At 46.0% G+C, this 22,013-nt stretch overlaps 1 protein-coding gene across 1 annotated transcript; it reads left to right on the top strand.

The window, feature by feature from the left end:
* The first annotated feature begins 38 nt into the window (after positions 1-38).
* Positions 39-21,788, top strand: LOC117676051 (N-acetylglucosamine-6-sulfatase-like). Its single transcript, XM_034435202.2, has 13 exons — positions 39-482; positions 3,705-3,764; positions 4,401-4,604; positions 5,175-5,240; positions 6,420-6,518; positions 8,597-8,761; positions 9,348-9,430; positions 11,419-11,537; positions 12,020-12,123; positions 14,472-14,573; positions 15,840-15,950; positions 20,244-20,351; positions 20,790-21,788. Exons 1-13 carry the CDS (start codon positions 312-314, stop codon positions 20,931-20,933), a joined length of 1,536 nt encoding a protein of 511 aa, XP_034291093.2. The 5' UTR covers positions 39-311; the 3' UTR covers positions 20,934-21,788.
* Positions 21,789-22,013: the final 225 nt, after the last annotated feature.

Genomic DNA, 22,013 nt, shown 5'->3' with positions numbered 1-22,013 from the left:
GTGGGGGGGAAGGACTTAAAAGAGCGCCGCGCCTCCCCGCTTGCAATCCAGCCGCGCGAAGCGAAAGTGAAAGTGATTCACTTTCTCCCGCTTCCAGCCCAAGCGGAGCCCAGTCGGGCCACGGGAGTTTGTTTGTTTGTTCTTTTGCAGGGTGTGTGTGTGTGTGTGTGACTTGTGTTTGTGCGTGGGGGGCTGTTTGTGCATCCTGGCTGCGTGGGAGGCTGGAGCAGCGTTTGCCAGTCATAAGACGCGGACCAGCGCGCTTCCTGAAAGTCGCAGCGCTGGGAAAGGAGCCGTTCCGCGGAGCGAGGATGCTACCCACGCGTCCCGGGAGGGGTTTGGTGGGACGGGAGGGTCTCCCGGGGGCTTTGCTGCTCCTCCTGCTGTTCCTGAGCGCGGGACGCGGAGACACCGGCGCTGCCAAGAAAGCCAACATCGTTCTCATCCTGACCGACGACCAGGATCTGGTGCTGGGGGGAATGGTAAGGTACTCGAACCTCCGTGGAGGAGTTGCTCCACGCGGGACGCCCACTTGGAAGCAAGCCTCTTGCGCACTCAACGCCCAGCCGAAACCTATCTGCTGGCTACGGTGGGCGTTGTTTTGGGAAGGGCCGCGGTGTGGGGGGGGGAGGGCCCGCAGATAGCGAACAGGTGCGGAGGAAGGTGGGGGGGACTGAGTTCCCACGGTTGCTACCGGGTGTAATTTCCTCTGGCAGAAAGGATTCGCAGAGAAGCCTGAAAAAGAAGAGGAAGAATCTTGAAAACTTCTGGAAAGGGGAGGGAAGGGGTGAGAAAGTGACTCAAGATGGCCCTGTCTTGATTCTCTTCCGTAAAAATTTCCAACCTTGGCCATTTTTAAGACTCCTCGACTTCAAAACAATTCCCCAGCCCCAAACATGAAAGTTTGAAGTGCACAAGTCTTGAAAGGGGCCAAGATTGGAGATTCCTGCTCTTCTCGGATATAAACGGGTGGAGAAGAGGCAATCTATCTGCCTTTGGAAATTTTGGTATTGCACCACGCAACAGTAACATCCTAGCATTTATAGTTCTTGCCGAGTCCTTCCTGACCTGGCCTACCTCGAAGGGCTGACACGTTGCAAGGGAACATCCTTAAGAGTTGGAAGCAGAACTGAATGTAACACAGTTTCTACACAGAAACGGTGTAGAAATAGTCTACTAGCGGTGCAAATGAATAATATTAATCGGCAACTTGCCTGTCAAGGTTATTTAAAAGTAATAGATTATATTGGAGTTCCCTAAGATCTAATATGTGGGGGGCAATTTAAGGAGAACTCGCTCACTGCTCAGCAGGTAGAAGAGAGGCTCCCAAATTTGCATATAAATAATTTATTACTTATTAATATTGTGAATGTTAATAAATGGAAGGACATGAACACAGCAATATAAAGATTAAGTAAGGAGATGCAGTTTGACTTGGAAAGAGTAAATAATGAATGAATGAATAAACTCTGCAAATTAACATATATATATATATATATGTTAATTTGGACAAACTCTGGGGACGAACTCTGACGAAGTCGGTAGGGGCCGACGAAAGCTTAGCACAAGTTTTAAAATAAAAAAATTTAAACTTTTAAACGTTCCGGAGAGTGTGATGTCTATCGCCTCTTCTATAACTATACCTGGAACTCGCATCTTTAGGACAATTCTTATATATATATATGCAAAAAATTAAAATCTCGGGTGTTTTCCCGCGTCATTGTAAATAAGTTGGTTAAAATATTTAAAATCCTGGTTAAAATCCCAGCTTAAAATCTTCTAAAAATCCTTACAGAGCTCTCTGCAAGGTCCTTTAAAACCTCAGCTAAAATCCTACCAGTGACTTTAAAAAATTTTCTTATAGCAACGTTTCGACAGTTTACAATGACGCGGGAAAACACCCGAGATTTTAATTTTTTGCATATGCACACCCGCGAAAACTTAAGAAGACAAATATATATATATTTTTGGTCACAGAATGCTTTAACACAGGGGTGTCAAACTCAAGGCCCGGGGGCCCTATGCGGCCTGCAGGGTCCTTAGATCCGGGTCACAGGGCTGCCCTGGAAACAGCAAAGGACCGGCCCGCAGTGCCTCTGCCGGTGAAAACGGAGCTCGGGAGGGCCGCCGTTTTCGCTGGCAGAGGGTTGCAGGAGGCCGTCGCAGCTGAAAACGGAGCTCAGGAGCCCGTATTCGCTGGCAGAGTTCTCGGGCCGCCACAGCCGCCCCCAACACAAGTAATGTCGAGCTAGCCACATCCACTCCACCACCACCCCAAGGTCCAACACAACCCTGATGCGGCCCTCAATGCAATCAAGTTTGACACCCCTGCTTTAACAGGGGTGGAAGGGACTGGTTTGAAGACCAGTCTACACTTTTAACGCTGTTTGTGTTAAAACCCACTTTTGTGCACGCGCCCTACTCCAGAAGAGGAGGAAATTATTCCCCCTCTTTTTCAACAGTAACTCCATGGGTGCTTAGCCTCACTCCAAGAGAATGGAAAACGATTCTAATCCGAAAGTTTTCTCTGATCGCTGCTGCTTGTGGATTTTGGAAGGCAATGCTGTGAGAGTTCCAGCACATGAAGGGAGAAAATGTTTAGTGTGGATCATGTGGCTTAGAAGAAACCACAAACAAGTTGCTGTGTATGAAGTTTCCGTTCTGGTTTTCCCCAGTCGTGAAGGATGTTTCATCTTGATGTTGAAAGCGTAGCTCAGTTTGGTTCCTTTTCTGATTCATGGCCAGATCAGAATAATAAAAGAATTGGAAGGAACTGTTGTCACTTAGGCTTCCGGAGTCATTAAAACACACGAGTAGTCCCAAAAACCTCTTCTATTGCAACAGCTGTGAATTATGTTCATTCACAGCTGAGTCCCAATTAGTTGCAAAAAGTCCTTCGGGATAATCGCCAACCTTTATCTCCCTTGACAACGCTGCCAAAGACCTACTTGGCAAAGCCACACGGAGTCCAGAATCAAACAGATGCTGACTGGGAACAGAATTAACAACTTTGCTTTCCTGCAAAGGGCCCACATGCCTTTGCTCCTCTTTTAAGCCTTATGGGAGGAGCCAGTCATCTCCAGGCCTTACTCCCGAGTCGTCCCTTTAGTTTTAACTGTTCTTGCCTTCTGGCAGCTCTGCGCATGCGTGTACTAGGAACAGGCTCCTCCTGTTCCTCTGCCTCTCTGCTATTCGACTCTAGAGGCTCCGGAGTCCGAACAGGGCTGTCTTAACGCATAGGCTTGATGGGCACTTGCCCGTGGGCCCCACAAGCATAGGGGCCCCATACTAATCTCTGTATGTTAACCCTTCAATGCACCTTGTATCATATAAATACAGCAACTCTACGGCTTACTGCGTATTATTGTGTTTTTTAAGCCTCGTGTATTGTTCCAATGTTTATCATGTTGATTAGAAATAGATGTTTAATTTTATCGACCATTTACATTCCTGGGAGTAGTTGTCGTAGGGGCCCCAGTACCCTGCTTTATCCAGGGCCCATAATGCTGTTAAGACGGCCCTGGCTCCCGAGCTCCATTTTCGTCTGTGATGGCCTCCTACAACCCGCTACAAGCAAAAACGGAGCTTGGGAGAGCCGCCCGCGGCACGCAAGGATATAAGAGTGGAGTTTCTCCAAATGGAAGGGGCTGTTTAGTAGTTTTGTTTTGAAGGCTTCCTTCTGATTCTTGACTTTCAATTTTCAGGGCCCGATGAAGAAGACCCAAGTTCTGATGGGTCACTTTGGAGCTACCTTTGCTAATGCAGTAAGTATCCCCAAAATGTGGGTTGAGAATTACTTGGTATAGGTCAGCGATGGCGAATTTTGTCGGCACCGAGTGCCGAAAAAGGAGCACTTCTCGTGCCAGTGGTGAAATCTAAATTTTTTTACTACTGGTTCTGTGGGCGTGGCAGGGGAAGGATTCTGCAAAATCCCCATTCCCACCCCATTTCTGGGGGAAGGATACTGCAAAATCCCCATTCCTGGGGGAAGGATATTGCAAAATCTCCATTCCCACCCCACTCCAGGGGAAGGATACTGCAAAATCTCCATTCCTGGGGGAAGGATACTGCAAAATCTATTCCCAACTCACTCGGGGGCCAGCCAGAGATGGTATTTGCCGGTTCTCTGAACTGCTCAAAATTTCTGCTACCGGTTCTGGAGCCGTTCCACTGGTTAATTATCCTCACCGTTAGGAAGTTGGGTAGAAGCATTTGAACTGCTGTCCGTTCGCCAATTTAATAGCTTCTGTCATCTCTTGGAAATAACTCGGTGAACTCCGGCTGCCTTCAAGGCTGCATCTAAGGAAGAGAAACTTGGGGGAACCTCTGGAGTTGTGCTACCTTGGAGTAGACGGTGAACACAATCCATCCCTTCTCACAACTGATTTGTCTGTGTTTAGTTTGCAGTGACCCCACTGTGTTGTCCTAGCCGGAGCAGCATCCTGACAGGCTTGTATCCCCACAACCACTTGGTGAGGAATAATTCCTTGGAAGGGAATTGCAGCAATGCTGCCTGGCAGAAATTCCAGGAGCCCTTAACCTACCCAGTTTACCTGCAGAAGCAAGGGTACCAGACTTTCTACGCTGGCAAATACCTCAATCAGGTAGAGCTACCTGTTTCCCTCTAAAGCAGTGGTGAAATCCAATTTTTTTTTTACTACCGGTTCTGTGGGCATGGCTTGGTAGGCGTGGCTTGGTGGGCGTGGCAGGGGAAGGATACTGCAAAATCTCCATTCCCTCCCCACTCCTGGGGGAAGGATATTGCAAAATCTCCATTCCCTCCCCACTCCAGGAAAAGGATACTGCAAAATCCCCATTCCCTCCCTACTCCTGGGGGAAGGATACTGCAAAATCTCCATTCCCACCCCACTCCTGGGGGAAGGATACTGCAAAATCCCCATTCCCACCCCACTCCGGGGGAAGGATACTGCAAAATCTCCATTCCCTCCCAACTCCTGGGGGAAGGATACTGCAAAGTTCCCATTCCCTCCCCATTCTGTGGCCAGTCAGAGGTGGCATTTGCCGGTTCTCCGAACTGCTCAAAATTTCCGCTACAGGTTCTTCAGAACCTGTCAGAACCTGCTGGATTTCACCCCTGCTCTAAACACTTTCCTTTTATCGATTGTGCAAATGCGTCGGCTGTGCTTTCACCAACATTTCTCCTTTTCTTACAGTACGGGCACCCCCAAGCCGGCGGCGTTCAGCACGTTCCCATGGGATGGACATATTGGCTAGGTCTGGTGAGTAGAACAACACCGGGTTTCCTCCCAAGTCAGGAGTATCCAACCTTGGCAAGTTTTAAGACTTGTGGGACTTCAACTCCCAGGATTCTCCAGCACAGACCCACTGGGGTGAACAGCTGCCATCCTACAAATGGTGTTGGACTCCAGCTCCCATCAGCCTCGGCAGGACAATTAATCAGTGAAACGGCTTGCCTTCAGAAATCGTGGGCGCTCCCATCACCGGAGGTTTTTAAGAAGAGACTGGACAGTCACTTGTCTGAGATTGTGTGGGTTCTCCTGCTTGAGCAGAGGGCTGGACTAGAAGACCTCCAAAGTCCCTATCCTATCCTATCCTTATTCTAATTTTATCCTATTCCATATTCTAGTCTAGCCTAGTCTACTCTACTCTAGTCTGTTCTATTTTATCCTATTTCTTTATTCTATTCTATTCTATTCTATTCTATTCTATTCTATTCTATTCTATTCTATTCTATTCTATTCTATTCTAATCCTATTTTTTATTCTATTCTATATTTCTGTTCTGTTCTGTTCTGTTCTGTTCTGTTCCTATTCCTATTCCTATTCTGTTCTATTTTTATTCTTATTCTAATTTTATCCTGATCCTTTTCCTATCCCTTATTCTATTCTGTCCTATCCTATTCCTATTCCTAATTCCTATTCCTATTTTCCTATTCTATTCTATTCTATTCTATTCTATTCTATTCTATTCTATTCTATTCTATTCTATTCTATTCTATTCTATTCTATTCTCCTATTTCTTATTCTAGTCTATATTTCTGTTCTGTTCTGTTCTATTCCTATTCTGTTCTATTCTTATTCTAATTTTATCCTATTCCTTATCCTATTCTATATTTCTATTCTGTCCTGTTCCTGTTCCTGTTCCTGTTCCAATTCTATTCTATTCTATTCTATTCTATTCTATTCTATTCTATCCTATCCTATCCTATCCTATCCTATCCTATCCTATCCTATCCTATCCTATCCTATCCTATTCTGAAATGTTTTAACCTAGGCTTTGTATCAATTTGTTCTAACCGCCATTTCAGTGTTTTGAACCTCATGTAAACTGCTGTGGGTTTTTTTTTTTAAGACCAAGCCGTGCATTTTAAAGCAAAATATTTTAAATAAATAAATAAATACCCCTGTGTCTAACAGGCCATGTGCCTCCTCCCACAGGTGGGCAATTCCAAGTACTACAACTACACCCTTTCACTGAACGGACACGAAGAGAAACACGGGGACCACTACGAAGCGGACTACCTCACGGATCTGCTCGTGAGTCACTCCTCCGCTTCCTCCTGGGCTTCACCTCCACTGTGGTGTCATGCAGGGTTGGCCGCCAGGTAGGCTCAAAAAAGTCAAGATGGCAGCTGCGGCCAAAACGCAATACGCAATGGCGCATCAACAGAACAAGTGGAAGTTCGACCGGAGCGTGGCGGCTGCCACCTTGATTTTTTTCTTCACCGGCTCCCTGAAGATGGCACTGGTGCCACCGGCTTCAGCTGCCCTTCTCAACGAATTAAGCTGTTCTGGCACTAGGAGATAACCCCCTTTGCTTAATGCTCAGAGTATATTTCTGTTTTGGGTCATCCGCCAAGACCAATGGGGATGGCCTGTGGCTGGGAATCTTTCAAGGCTCTTGTTTAGGTGATATGGTTGATTGCTTGAGGTTCAATAGCCCTTTCCAGTCACAGCTTGATAATAGAATAAAATTGAATTGGAATAGGAATTGGAATTGGAATTGGAATTGGGAGTAGAGTAGAGTAGAGTAGAGTAGAATAGAATTAGAATAGAATAGAATAGAATAGAATAGAATAGAATAGAATAGAATAGAATAGAATAGAATAGAATAGAATAGAATAGAATAGAATAGAATAATAGAATGGAATGGAATGGAATGGAATGGAATGGAATGGAATATTTGAATGAAAAGTAGAGTAGAATAGAATAGAATAGAATAGAATAGAATAGAATAGAATAGAATATTGGAATGAAGAGTAGAATAGAGTAGAGTAGAGTAGAATAGAATAGAATAGAATAGAATAGAATAGAATAGAATAGAATAGAATAGAATAGAATAGAATAGAATAGAATAGAATAGAATATTGGAATGAAGAGTAGAGTAGAATAGAATAGAATAGAATTCTTTATTGGCCAAGTGTGATTGGACACACAAGGTATTTGTCTTCGGTGCATAAGCTCTCAGTGTACATAAAAAGACAAGATACACTCGTTGAGAATCACAAGGCACAACACCCAGTGACATACGGTACAATAAGCAATCAAATCATACTAGGAAAAAATATCAACATAAATCACAAGGATACAAGGAACAAAGTTACAGTCATGCAGTCATAAGTGGAAGGAGGTGGGTGGTGGAAACGATGAGAAGATTAATAATAGTGCAGACTTAGTAATTAGTTTGACAGTGTTGAGGGGATTATTTGTTCAGCAGAGTGATGGCCTTTGGGAAAAAACTCCTTGTGTCTAGTTGTTCTGGTGTGCAGTGCTCTATAGTGTCGTTTTGAGGGTAGGAGTTGAAACAGTTTATGTCCAGGATGTGAGGGGTCTAGTAAATATTTTCCCAGCCCTCTTTTTGACTTGTGCAGCATACAGGTCCTCAATGGAAGGCAGGTTGGTAGCCATGGTTTTTTCTGCAGTTCTAATGATCCTCTGAAGTCTGTGTGTGTCTTGTTGGGTTGCAGAACCAAACCAGACAGTTATAGAGGTGCAGATGACAAACTCAATCATTCCTCTCTAGAATCTACAGAGATTCTCAGTCATCCAGGTCATAGTTGTCCCAAAGGTGTTTTTTTTCCAATTGGCAACTGGACTTTCTGTTTTTTGGGGGGCTGTTGGTTTGAGCTCCGAGCTTGGCGCAATCTGGTTGCAAACGTTTCGTCACCACTCGAGGAGACGTCGTCAGTACGTTTCGAGTCATCCACTCCAAACGCACTGACGGCGTCTCCTCGAGTGGTGACAAAACGTTTGCAACCCGATTGCGGCAAACTCGGAGCTCAAACCAACAGCCCAGCTACCCAACCCGAGTTGCTAATATTCAAATTCATTTCTTGTTGTTTTTTTCCTTGAAGACCTTTCGCTTCTCATCCAGAAAGCTGCTTCAGTTCTTGAGGAGGAGAAGAAAAAAACCCAAGAAAGCCCAATTGCCTTTTGAAAAAAAAAGCACCTTTGGTTCAGCCAGGTGTAGAAATTCCAGGAGGAATTTCTTTGGGGGGGTGGGGTGAGGGGGAAGGCATGTGAGTGCCTGGAGCAGCTCCTGCCTTTCTTCACTCATGTTTTTTTGTATCCTTTTGTGTCATCTTCTACCTTTCCCAATCCTTTCGGTGTTGCAGACCAACCGGAGCCTGGAGTTCCTACGGAAGCTTTTGCGCCCTCCCTTCCTCATGGTGTTAGCTCCACCTGCTGCACACTCGCCCTGGACGGCGGCTCCTCACTACAAGTCCACCTACAGTACCCTCAAAGCCCCTCGCAATGGCAGCTTCAATGTGCACGGGAAGGTGAGTTGCTGATGCATGCCAGGCGGGTCAGTGGGCTTCAAGCAGGCTGAAGCTGAGTCATTAAAACACACGACTAGTCCCAAGAGCCTCTTTGATTGCAACAGCTGTGAATTACGTTCATTCCCATTTAGTTGCAAAAAGTCCTTCGGGATAATCACCCACTTTTATCTCCCTTGACACGCTGCCAAAGACCTACTTGGCAAAGCAACACGGAGTTCAGAATCAAACAGAGATGCCGACTGGGAACAGAATTAACAACGTTGCTTTCCTGCAAAGGGTACATGTGCCTTTGCTCCTCTTTTAGGAGCAAAGTCGTAAAAGTGATTTACAACCGTTTTTCACACTTACGACAATCGTGGCATCCCTGTGGCATCACTTATAAACAGTGGTCGTAAAGGAGGGCAAAGTTCACTCAACAAGTGTCTCGCTTAGCTACTGAAATTTTGGGCTCAGTTGTGGTCATAAGTCGAGGACTACTTGTATATGGGGGAGGGGTGTCCTTTTATAAATCCTTCCTATCTAATATCCATCCTTGAATCATTGGATAGCTCTGGAAGTTGCCTCCTGGATCTTCTTCCTTTTGTAGGACAAGCACTGGCTGATAAAACAAGCGAAGACACCAATGTCCAACAGCTCCATTCAGTTCTTGGATCACGTTTATAGAGCCCGGTAAGAAAATGTGACTTCACTGTTACCAAAAGTGGTGAAACCCCATGGACAACGTTCCTCCAGGCCTTCCTGTCCTCTACCATCCTCTGGAGTCCATTTAAGCTCACGCCAACTGCTTTGGTGACTCCATCCAGCCACCTCGTTCTCTGCCGTCCTCTTCTTCTTTTGCCCTCCATCGTTCCCAGCATTAGGCTCTTCTCCAGGGAGTCCTTCCTTCTCATTAGATGGCCAAAGTATTTGAGTTTGACTTCAGGATCTGGCCTTCTGAAGAGCAGCCAGGGTTGATCTCCTCTAGGACTGACCGGTTGATCTCTGGGACTGATCAAAGTCCAGATATTTTTGTTAGTTGCGCAGTTGTGTCTGACCCATCGCAACCCCATGGACAACGTCCCTCCAGGTCTTCCTGTCTTCTACCATCCTCTGGAGTCCATTGAAGCTCATGCTGACTGCTTCAGTGACTCCATCCAGCCACCTTGTTCTCTGCCGTCCCCTTCTTTTGCCCTCCATCTTTCCCAGCATTAGGCTCTTCTCCAGGGAGTCCTTCCTTCTCATCAGGTGGCCAAAGTATTTGAGTTTCCTCTTCAGGATCTGGCCTTCTAAAGAGCAGAACACTTTCAGCACACAACGAGAAAAAGGTTAGCCAATCACTGCCCTATACCATTTCAGACTAGTGGCTGTCCAATCTGTTCTTAAAATCAACCTCCAGTGATGGAGCACCAGCTACTTCTGGTGGCAAGCTGTTCCACTGGCTAATTGTCCTCACTTTTAGGAAATTCCTCCTTAATTCCAGGTTGCTTCTCTCTTTGATTACTTTCCATCCAATGTTTCTCGTCCTGCCTTCAGGCGCTTTGAAGAATAAGTTGACCCCCTTCTTCTTTGTGGCAGCCCCTCAAATATTGGAACACTGCTATCATGTCTCCCTTAGTCCTTCTTTTCTCTAGACTAGCCATACCCAGTTCCTTCGACCCCTTTTCATATCTCTTCATATCTTTTTTTTATAAACACTTTATTAAACTTTTATTACATTAAAAACATGTCCTGATTTTATGATTGGTTTTAATAACTTTGATATGGCTTTTAATTGGAATGTTTTAAATTAATGGGCCAAATTTATTTAATTATTTAAAATTTATTTTAACTTTTGTATATAAAATGTTTTATTTCTGGCTGTACACCGCCCTGAGTCTGAAAGGACAAGGGCGGTATAGAAATTTGAATAAAGATAAAGATAAAGAAAGAAAGATAAAAAATGATTTCACTCAACAACAGCTAATTTTGGTGTTTTTCTTGTGACAATAATTCGTGCATTATTTACAAAAATTAAATTGTGCATATTTACATTCTTATTTTATCTGTTACTTATACTTAATAACTATCTATCTTCAATCTATCTCCGTTCTATCCAGTTATACCACTGTTCCCACACATTGTAAAATAATCAATGTCTCTTTATCTTTTAAAGGCCTAGCCTAAATGGTTTTAATTGGGATTTTAAATTTTATGGATTTGGGGTTTTAAATTGGGTAACCAGTGATTTAATTCTTTTAATTATCTTAACTTTTGCATTTGTATGTTTTTTAATTTTGGCTGTTCACCGCCCTGAGTCCCTTCCGGGAGAAGGGCGGTATACAAATTAAATAAATAAATAAATAAATAAATAAATAAATAAATAAATAAATAAATAAACTCAGCGTTAATTTGTCCACTCTCTTCATATCTTTTAACCTGCAGGCCTTTAATCATCTTAGTTGCTCTTCTTTGCACTTTTTTCCCCCAAAGTCTGAACATCTTTTTTCATAATGTGATGACCAAAACTGGATGCAGAATTCCAGGTGTGGCCTTTACTAAGGCCTTTATTAAGCAGTATTAATACTTTACGTGATTTTGATTCTGTGCCTCTGTTTGTACAACCAAGCATTCCGTGTGGTTAAACTTTCAAGGGGGAAAAAAAATCAGCATTTACCCCGTGGTTTCTCTTTGATCTTCAGGTGGCAAACTCTGCTGTCAGTAGATGATATGGTACAGAAAGTGCTGGATCAGCTGAAGTCCCTGAAATTGCTGGACAGCACATACGTGTTTTATACCTCAGATCATGGTTACCACACAGGTGAGTAGAAGTAGATGTTTGTAAGAAACTCCGTGAAGGGACAAACGGAGATAGGGAATAATTTAAAGACGTCCTCAGAGAATATTGGGAATATATAACCCTTCCACCAGAAATCATGAATACAGGCAGCAACATTCAAAACTAGATTTAATAATAAACCATGAATTACAACCGTTAGTTAATTGAGGCAGAAAAGCAGCAGAAAATATGATTCTGCAAGAAGCCCTACCATCAAATAAAATGTCCAAATCTTTTCTTATGTGAGTTATCTGGATCAATCTGATCATTTGTTGTCTCAGTCAGCCTGATCTGGAAATTCATTTTGGTGATTGGATTTGAATTGCCTTTGGATCCGATCTCCAGACTGAATATTGGCACTTGCTGAAGAACGAGTCCTTTTCGTGTTTGCTGATCGTCCCTATTGACTTTCTCTCCCTTTCTGTCTGTTTTGCTGTCGTTGTTTGTTTTTTTCCCCCTCCAAGGACAATTCTCGCTGCCCGTTGACAAACGTCAACTTTACGAGTTTGATATCCGGGTGCCGTTGCTGGTACGAGGCCCAGGTGTTAAAGGAAATAAAACATACCTGGTAGGTTTACTTGCTCCAGAAGAAAAGTCTAGCGCAGGATTTGTTGAGGGCATCTTCAATTAAAATGGAGGCATGATGAGTTATAGGTGAGATGAGCATACGTTGTTCCCAAACCACGAAGCAGATAAAAAGTCCCGATAAAAAACCCTTTTTATTAAGTTACTTGTGAATTTCTCTCATTCACATCCAGCAAAGTCTTTCAAGGGTGAATTTTACAGTCACAGACCTTATCTGGCTTGGAGAGCTGCCAGGACGATATCTTCAAAACTTGGCAAGAAGTCTCTGAGAGTCACAATGCAATTAAGCGAACTAATTGTCTCCTGCAAACTCCACTCCCCTTTCGCTCCTCTTTTATTCCCTCTGGGAGGGGCCATTCATCGTCCACCTGTGGCTTTACTCCCAAGTCGACCTTTGTTCTTTAGCTGTTCCTTTTGTCTGGCAAATCTGCGCATGCTCACACTGGGATCAGGCTTCAGCTGTTCTGCCTCACTGATGTCCAACTCCAAAGGCAGCTGAGAACTGTCAGACGGCCCTGGTCCCATCTCTGCCTTCCCCAGACTCCAGGACTGGCCCATGTTCCTCCCCAACCTCCTCACTGTCCGAGTCTGCTGCCAGCTCTGCTGCCTGCGGTGGGCCACGACATACGTTCTCCCTATTGAGTTGGGCAAAGGTAGGGCTATTGGCGGCCTCCAAGATACCCAAAGATCAGCTTGCTTGGCTAGACTGCAATTAAAGTCTCTCCACCCTGAAGTCCCATCCCAATCAAGATTGCTGCTTGCCGTTCCCCCATTGTTAATGGTCACAAAGAATCTTGGCTGGAGTAAACCCAGCAATTTTGTCCACATCCTCCAGCTGATAGTAGGTCAGTTGGAGTGTGGGAAAAAGAGGAGGCTACCCAGGCTTTATTTGTGCTCTCCTGCCCCTGCCCCGCCATGATTTCAAAACAACAGAGCCTGCAGTCCTGATGCAAAAGATCTGAAGCCCCAGAGCATATTGGTCCTGTGGGGCAGTTTGCAGAAGGTAGTGTCCTATCATCTTTTCCTTTATTGCTTCATCAGTTGTAGGCCTCGTCTGGAGGTTACGTGGCCAAAACCGCTTTGATACGTTTCCTGTTTCAAAATGAAGAGCAGGTGTCCAGACAACATGCTTCGGAGCAGCTCTTGAGGGCTACGCAAAAAAGTTTTGAAGGCGGTCCGGAACTCTTGGCTTGACTGCATGTTGCCCGTTGATGGTCTACAGCTTCCGTTCTCCCCAGCCAACGTGTGGCTGGAGAACAGGGGAACTGAACCAAAAAGCTGGAGAGCATCTTCTTGGGATGAGATAGACAATAGTGTGGCCTGAGTTTCTATCTTAACAGCTTTCTTTGCGTAACCATAAAGGTGAAGGAAAGGCACTTGTAGGGGGAATTCGTCTCCTGTGCAGTTTTCCTGCCACTGTTTTGGAAAGTCGAGGTAGTCCTCGATTTACGACCACAATTGACCCTCCCCCAAGATTTATGTTGCTAAGTGAGACATTTATGAAGTGACTTTTGTCCCATTTTACGACCTTTCTTGCCAGTGTTGTTAATCATTATAGTGAATCATTGCAGTTGTTAAGTCAGTAACCTGGTTGTTAAGTGAATCTGGCTTCCCCGTGGACTTTGCTCGTCGGAAGGTCTCAAAGGGGGAATCACATGACCCCCGGGACACTGTGACCATCATAAAGATGAACCAACTGGTCGAGGACCTGGATTTTGATCATGTGACCATGGAGATGCTTGCAATGGTCATAAGTATGAAAAAAAACAGTCACTTTTTTCCCGTGCCGTTGTAACTTTGAACGGTCACTAAATGAACTGTTTTAAGTTGAGGCTCTCTCTGTTAGCTTCCTACAGGCTATGAGGATGAGACTTACTGGTTAGGGAACCATCATCCCGAGTTGCTTTCAGTCGCTGTCTCTGTCAACTCGCAAAGCATCCCTGGCCTGGTCTTCGAGTTGCCATAGGCAAGGGGGATGAGAAAATGGCAAAGCAGCACAGCAGCCAAAAACAAAAGCACATTCCAGACATATCTCTCTCAAGGCTGTCTCCCAGGGTTACCCACAGCAGCTGGAGGGGAGTGATCTCTACAACCCGCAAAATTGCTCCATTGGCGAATGTGATGGATGACACATCCTGGGGGAGGGGGGAAAACAGGGTCAAGACTGAGTCGTAAATTACGTGGGGTCAGAGTTGGCTTCACTTGGAACCTGCAGGCATGAAGCTCCTAATAAATAACTGGATTTCTTTGAAAGCTTGGCTCTTGAGGCTCATGATTTAATTAGGGCATCCCTCGGAACCCTGACAGCCTCCTCTCTTCTCTTCCTCTCAGGAACCCATCCTGAATATTGACCTGGCACCCACTTTCTTGGACATTGCAGGAGTCAACGCTTCTCAGACCAACATGGATGGGGTCTCCTTCCTGCCCCTCTTGGTAATAATACATTGCCTTGAATCTGGGTATATAGTCCAGTGGATGGAAGAGTCCAGTTAGAAAGCTCTTCTGAAGAACAGAGGCGGGTTGGGTTTTGTTTTGTTTTTTAAAAAAAGCATTTGCGGTGTTTAGGAAGGAGGATTTTGCTCAGAAGCTGCACATGGGACTTTGATGCATTGCAGAATCACACCAGAGAATGTAAACTTGAGATTCATGGGGTTTAAGCAGATCTCTAATGAAATTCAAATAAAGAAATCTTGAGAGTCCTGCATGGATAGAGCTCACTGTCATAGAGAGGGGGGTGGGGGCGGAGATGGAGAGAGAGAAAGGGAAGGAGATAGAGAGAAGGAGTGATAAGGAAATAGGGAAGGAGATAGAGAATGAGTGGTAGGGAGAGAGGAGTGATAAGGAAATAGGGAAGGAGAGAGAGAGAAGGAGTGATAGAGAAGGAGTGGGAGGGAGGGAGATAGAAAGAGTAATAAAGAAATAGGGAAAGGAGGGAGAGAAGTAAGAAAGGGAGAGAGAAAGAGTGATAAAGAAATAGGGAAGGAGAGAGAAAGAGTGATAAAGAAATAGGGAAGGAAAGAGAGAAGGAGTGGGAGGGAGAGAGGGAGATAGAGAGTGATAAAGAAATAGGGAAGGAAAGAGAGGAGTGGGAGGGAGAGAAGTGAGAGAGAAAGTGGGAGAGGGAGTCTGAGTCTTCGGAGAAGGGCGGCATATAAATCAAATTTTAAAAAAAGGGAGAGAGAGAGGAGGAGTGATAAGGAAATAGGGAAGGAGAGAAGGAGAGAGAGTGATAGGGAGAGAAGGAGTGGGAGAGAGAAGGAATGGGAGGGAGGGAGGAAGGGAGAAAGGGAGGGAGATAGAAAGACTGATAAAGAAATAGGGAAGGAAAGAGAGAGGAGGAGTGGGAGGGAGAGAGGGAGAGGGAGAGGGAGGGAGAGAGGAGTGATAAGGAAATAGGGAAGAAGAGAGAGGGAGAGAGAAGGAGTGGTAGGGAGAGAAGGAGGGGGAAGAGAGAGGGAGAGAAGAAGGGGGAGGGAGGGAGGGAGGGGAGAGAGAGAGAGAATGAGAATTACCGGTAGTTTATTAAAAAACATTTTAATCTTTCTCTCTTTCGTACGTTAGGTGGGCAATGAAGCCTGACCGGGCACAAAGGAAGTGTCTAAAATACATTTAGAAATCTTAACGGAAAAAGAGAGGGAGGGAGGGAGAGGGAGTTTTCTATTTACGGCTGCTTCTTGAAACGAATCCCCTTTCATGCAGGTGAACAAGGTACAGAAATCTGCATGGCGGTCAGATTTCCTGGTGCAATATACTGGAGAAGGCTACACAACCATGGACCCCAAGTGTCCGAAATTGGGACCAGGAGTGTCCGTAAGTGTCCGTACCGGCTTAATTTTCACGTATTTCATGACAAAACGTTGATTCTGCCATTTGCATCCATGACACGTGGCCAGAAGACGGTTCCCTCCTTTGCAAATATTTATTTTAGTTCTGAAAGCCGCTCAGATACTGCTTACTTCTACCTGGGTCATTTTAGCCGGCTAAATTTCCATTTGTTTTGCATGTAAAGAAAACATTTCTAGTAATAGGAGGCAAGAGTATAAAGGTAAAGGTAAAGGTTCCCCTTGGACATATGTGCTAGTCGTTCCCGACTCTAGGGGGCGGTGCTCATCTCCGTTTCAAAGCCAAAGAGCCAGCGCTGTCCAAAGACGTCTCCGTGGTCATGTGGCTGGCATGACTCAACGCCAAAGGCGCACAGAATGCTATTACCTTCCCGTCAAGGGTAATCCCTATTTTTCTACTTGCATTTTTACGTGCTTTCAAACTGCTAGGCTGGCAGAAGGTGGGACAAGTCACGGGAGCTCACCCCATTACGCGGCACCAGGGATTCGAACCGCCGAACTGCCGACCTTTCGATCGACAAGCTCAGTGTCTTAGCCACTGAGCCACCGGGTCCCTAGGCAAGGATATAGCTCTGGTTTAATAGGTAGCTGCCAGAAGACCCCAACAAAGAGGGTAGGCAGTTCTGTAGAAGTCTACAAGTTCTCCTACCCATCTAGCCAGCATGGCCAATGGCAAGGGATTATGGGAGTTGTGATGCAAAACCTCTGGGTGGTGGAATGTCGTCATTAAAAAAAAAACTCAGTCCCTCGCTGTGAAAGAGAAGACGGCTCTTAGAAAAACCCTGTTCTGTTTGATTGCACCTCTGTCTGTATTGGTACTCTGTTCCCATAATGGCCAACCATAACTTAGGTGTTTGGCAGAGCAAACTGACGGAGGAAGGATGGGATAAACTTCTAATAGCAATAGCACTTCGACTTGTAGACCGCTTCATGGTGCTTTCCAGCCCTCTCTAAGCGGTTTACAGAGTCAGCCTCTTGCCCCCAACAATCTGGGTCCTCATTTCACCCACCTCGGAAGGACGGAAGGCTGAGTCAACCTTGAGCCGGTCAGGATCGAACTCCTGGCAGTGGGCAGAGTTAGCCTGCAACACTGGCTTCTAACCACTGCAGCACCAGGAAGGAGAAGGAGAAAGGGAATAAGAGGGAGGGAGGGAGGGAGGGAGGGAGGGAGGGAGGGAGGGAAGGAAGGAAGGAAGGAAGGAAGGAAGGAAGGAAGGAAGGAAGGAAGGAAGGAAGGAAGGAAGGAAGGAAGGAAGGAAGGAAGGAAAATAGCAATATCACTTAGACTTATATATCATGTCACAGTGCTTTCTAGCCCTCTCTAAGCGGTTTACAGAATCAGTTTATTGCCCCCAACAATCTGGGTCCTCATTTTACCGACCTCGGAAGGATGGAAGGCTGAGTCAACCTTGAACTGGACAGAATCGAACTCCTGGCAGTGGGCATAGTTAGCCTGCAATACTGGCTTCTAACCACTGCAGCACCAGGAAGGGAAAGGAGAAAGGGAATAAGAGGGAGGGAGGGAGGGAGGGAGGGAGGAAGGAAGGAAGGAAGGAAGGAAGGAAGGAAGGAAGGAAGGAAGGAAGGAATAGTAATAGCAATAACACTTATATACCACTTTGCAGTGCTTTACAGCCCTCTCTAAGAGTCAGCATGTTGCCCCCAACAATTTGGGTCCTCATAATAATTGAACATTGTTTCATTTGATTTCCGAGAAACAGGCTCTTTCACCCTCCCTAAAGCAGTTCCGATCAGGAATGGCATTTCTATTCCAGACGAGGCTGGCACATTTGCCTATGCAAAGCAGATCTTCGCTTTGGCCCTCCCCATCATTTCCCTACAGTCCTACTCGGGCTGTGAGACCTGCTATTACAGCTTGAACCTCTCCGTAAGAACGATCCTTGGCTCCGTTTGTGGAGAAAGATCTAGTTTAATAGAAACCGAGCGTATTGCAGTAATGCAAAGCCGGAACTGAGATTCGCATGCCCAAATCACTAAGTTCTACACACACACACATACCTTGGTCTGTCCTGCAAGATGTTTCCATAATAGTCAGTCTGAGCCCAGGGTGGTATGCAGCTCCCTCCTCCTTCCAGCTGGGTGACCTTGGAGTGGCATCGTCAGTGGTTTCTACTTTTCCCCCCAAGCATCCCCCTCCCTTCATTCCCCACAGTTCACGACCGACTGTCACCGCATAAAGGACAAAGCGAACATAAAGTGGCACCTGATACAGGCCTTAACTAGCATCCTAAAACACTATTGAGAGAGGGGCTTTCTTCCATTCTCACATGCCTACGTTGGCATGGTCTCCCATCCCTGGGCACCTAATTCACCATGTAAGAGCAGGAGTAGGGCAGTAGGACAATGAAACGGATGTTCTATAAAGGGAAAGAAAGAGGAATGAATTTTCGTCTTTCCCTCTTATTTATGGGAGCTTGGAGGTAAATAGGGCCCGTGAGACGGTTGTGCTAGTGATGATAATTGAAGTTGTTCTTGGTTGCCATTATGCATATTTGCCCTAGTTTAACTCTATTTGTGTCTCTAATTCTATACAAGCCAGTAAGAGTTGCTGTTGAAAAATGAGCAGCTATACCAATTAATTAGATCAGGGGTGTCAAACTCAATTTCATTGAGGGCCGCATCAGGGTTGTGTTTGACCTCTGGAAGCCAGGGTGAGCGTGGCTGGGATGAGCGTGGCCAGCTCAATGTTACTTGTGTCGGAGGCGCCTGTGGTGGCCCCAGTGCTTCTGCCAGCGAAAACGGGCTCCCGAGCTCCGTTTTCAGCTGCCACAGCCTCCTGCAACCCTCTGCCAGCGAAAACAGTCCTCGGGAGGGCCGAGGGTTGAGGAGGCCCTGGCAACCGAAAACTGAGCTCGGGACCCTGTTTTCGCTGGCAGAAGCACCGCGGGCCAATCCTTCACTGTTTCCAGGACAGCCCCGCAGGCCAAATCTAAGTACCCCCACAGACCGATCTAGCCCTCGGGTCTTGAGTTTGACACACCTGGATTAGATCAATAAAAAGGTAAAGTCATTGATGTCACAAAGTGCTGTTATCTTCCCACCAAAGCGGTACCTATTTATCTACTCGCCATTGCATGCTTTCGAACTGCCAGGTTGGCAGGAACGGGAGGGGAGGACGGGAGCTCACACCGTCACGTGGTGTGAGTCTTGAACCTGGACTGCCGGCTTTCCAGCTGACAAGCCCAGTATCTTAACTGCTAAGCCACCACCCCGCCTTAGATCAATAAATAAGGAAATATAACACTTAACACAGCACAGTACTTAAGCAAAATGGTTCGGTTGAGATCTGCCTATGCGGGACTGATTGGGGTAGATTGTAGGGTTGACATCGAAATATAATTTTATCATATTTTATATCTTAAATTATTGTATTTTATCCCATTTTCATCGTAGATTGTACTTTATTCCAATTTCATTTTAAATTGTATTTTATCCAATTCCATTTTAAATTGTATTTTATCAAATTTCAGTAATAATTTGTTTCTGGAAATCTGCACTTTGATATGGCCCAAGGGCTATTCAATCAATAAATATTATTGAATAAATAAGGAATAAATCTGCTCCAGCCAGCCAACTAGCTATGCCCTCTTTACCATGGAAGAATTTTAGCCCCCATGAGGTTGCGTTGACATCTACCTGCTCTGCTAAGAGTTTTCATCGTTCCGAAAAAGGCCTTGCAATTTTGCAAAGCTCAAACAGGGTTACAGCCTTCTGATCACCCTTGATTCTGGTGGCTCTAGCTTGATGAGGATCAGTTGGGCCCAGGGATGAGATTCAACCGGTTCAGACCGGTTTGGGAGAACCAGATGCTAATTTTACATCTGGTTCACTGAACCAGTACTTGCAAAGACTGGCTGGCCCCGCCCACCCCACTACTCCCCTCCCAGGAGTCTCCATGTGGCCCATTTTGGGTGCCAGGTAGGTACAGGGCCTGTGCGGAGGCTCTGGGAGGTCGAAAAACGGGCCTCCTGGAAGTCCGGAAACAGGCCTATTTCCGGCCTCCGGAGGGCCTCCGGAGCTCAGGGGAGGCCGTTTTCACCCTCCTGGAGGCTCGAGGAGAGCCTCCGCAGCTTGGCCTCCACTGTGATGCAGGAGGCCGAGTAGGCCACACCCACCAGGGCCACGCCCAACCATTTTTGAATCCTACCCCTGGTTGACCCTCACTGGCTACATTTGTACTTGGCAAGTTGCTCAATAGATCTTCAGTTCATGAACAGTTTCCCAACCTTGTTTTGCACAGCAATGTTTCCCTGACTGCGTGTGTGAAGATGCCTTCAACAACACGTACGCCTGCGTGCGCACTCTGAGTGCTGCGAACATGCAATACTGTGAATTTGCCGACAAAGAGGTAAGCGGCTGTGGTTTTGGTCTCGCCCTCTCTAGCGCCAGGCGGTTCTATGTTAGGGCTGAGAAAGTCGGATCTGTGGCCTTCAAGAATGATCGGAGCTTCTAATATCAGGAAAAGGCCTTTCTACCTTGATTGGCTGACCTTACCTTACCTTAGCTGGCTGAGGAATTCTGGGAGTTGCAAGTCCACAAGTCTTAAAAGTTGCCAAGGTTGGAGACCCCTGTTCTAAGGGATGATTCTCCCAAATTGGTTCTGCCAAGGGGTTGGAACCTTCCTCCAGGTATGAAGGCAACTAGGACCACCTTGTAAGAAGATGACAGTGTGGATGGACGTTGGCTTCTCAAGGAAGGCTGTGGGTGGAAAACCTCCCCCTTCTGTGGACGGATTTCCTTCCGGAGAGGCTGCCTCCTAACTGCCCGTCCTACTTTTCTCTTGCAGAATTTTGTGGAAGTCTACAACCTAACGGCAGACCCACACCAGCTTTCCAATATAGCCAAGAGTGTCGACCCTTCGCTGCTCGTGCAGATGAACCAGAAGCTGATAAAATTGCAAGCTTGTTCCGGCGCTGGCTGCCGTTCTTGAGGGTTGGAACATTTTGGCTGGGACCAAGAACCCAAGACCCCTCTCCCTTTCCTCGCCATTTCCTGGCCTGGTTTCCTCCTGTCTCCAAACCGAAGTGCATGTGATGCTGCCTTTTAATTTAGGATGGCTCAGTCTTTAATCCCAAATTTGGATTAAATTTGCTGTGCTGGAGTAGGGTCGGGGTAGAGCAGAAGGGAAAATATGGGTGAGGAGCAAAGCTTCTCACCCAAGGGTGTCCAACCTCGGCAACTTTTTAAGACTTGTGGACTTCGACTCCCAGAATTCTGGGGGATTCTGGGAGTTGAAGTCCACAAGTCTAATAGGTTGTACCCCCCTGGCGGTAACAACTCTAAAATACACCCTATGGAATTCTAGTGCCTTATATTTCCCTTCATTGCTCACCTTGTCTCATCTGTTGGCCAGGTAGTAGCCAATGAGGTCTCACTTCAGAGTGAAGAATATGTCTGGCCCAGTCAGTGCTGACCTTCTCAGTCTGGAGCTTTCCAAATGTTCTTGGACTACAGCATCCTGCAGCAACTGTCACCTTTGGGACGACGTATCCCACCTTGCACTGCTCTAGTTGGGTGAGGGATGGGGAGGATTCTTTCCGTTTGGTCGTTGATGAACACAGCATGAAGTAACCTGGGATGGTTTACCTCCATGGTCATCTCCTTCCTTTCTTGTGCTGGCTGAAATCCTGGAGGCTCGGCATATCCCCGCAGTGATCATTGTGCCTGGTTTGACTTCTCTGACCAGGTCCTTTTGTGTAGTCCGTGGTTGTTACTGCAGTTGCTATCTTCATACTGTGAAAAAAAATAAAAATGGAATAAAGCATTTTTTTAAAAATTAGAAAAACTGGTCTTCCGTATTTGTGTCGTCCCTGCTATGGAGAACCAGACTCCTAACTAGGTGTCAGTGTTCTGAGTAACACACCCATTGAAAGCATAACTCCGAGGCAGGTAGATGTCAACCCTGAAGCTGACCTAACTATGGCCATTTTCTTTTTGTAGTTTTCCTCTAAGGAGGCTTCTCTTCGCATTGCTTCAGGGCTGACACAGTCTGGAGCTAAGGAGCCAGGGA

The sequence above is a fragment of the Pantherophis guttatus genome, chromosome 9, assembly GCF_059756535.1.
Source record: "Pantherophis guttatus breed Tessera chromosome 9, ASM5975653v1, whole genome shotgun sequence".
NCBI classification, from domain to species: Eukaryota; Metazoa; Chordata; class Lepidosauria; order Squamata; family Colubridae; genus Pantherophis; species Pantherophis guttatus.
The sequence above is the reverse complement of the archived record's forward strand: the minus strand, read 5'-3'. Positions and strand labels throughout refer to the sequence as shown.

What these genes read in the sequence shown, in the direction of transcription:
- LOC117676051 (XM_034435202.2), top strand. Translation starts at nt 312, where the DNA reads ATGCTACCCACGCGTCCCGGGAGGGGTTTGGTGGGACGGGAGGGTCTC. An exon ending in CTGGCAAATACCTCAATCAG is followed by an intron (nt 4,605 to 5,174) that starts GTAGAGCTACCT and finishes CTTTTCTTACAG; the next exon opens with TACGGGCACCCCCAAGCCGG. An exon ending in TCTCCTTCCTGCCCCTCTTG is followed by an intron (nt 14,574 to 15,839) that starts GTAATAATACAT and finishes CCTTTCATGCAG; the next exon opens with GTGAACAAGGTACAGAAATC.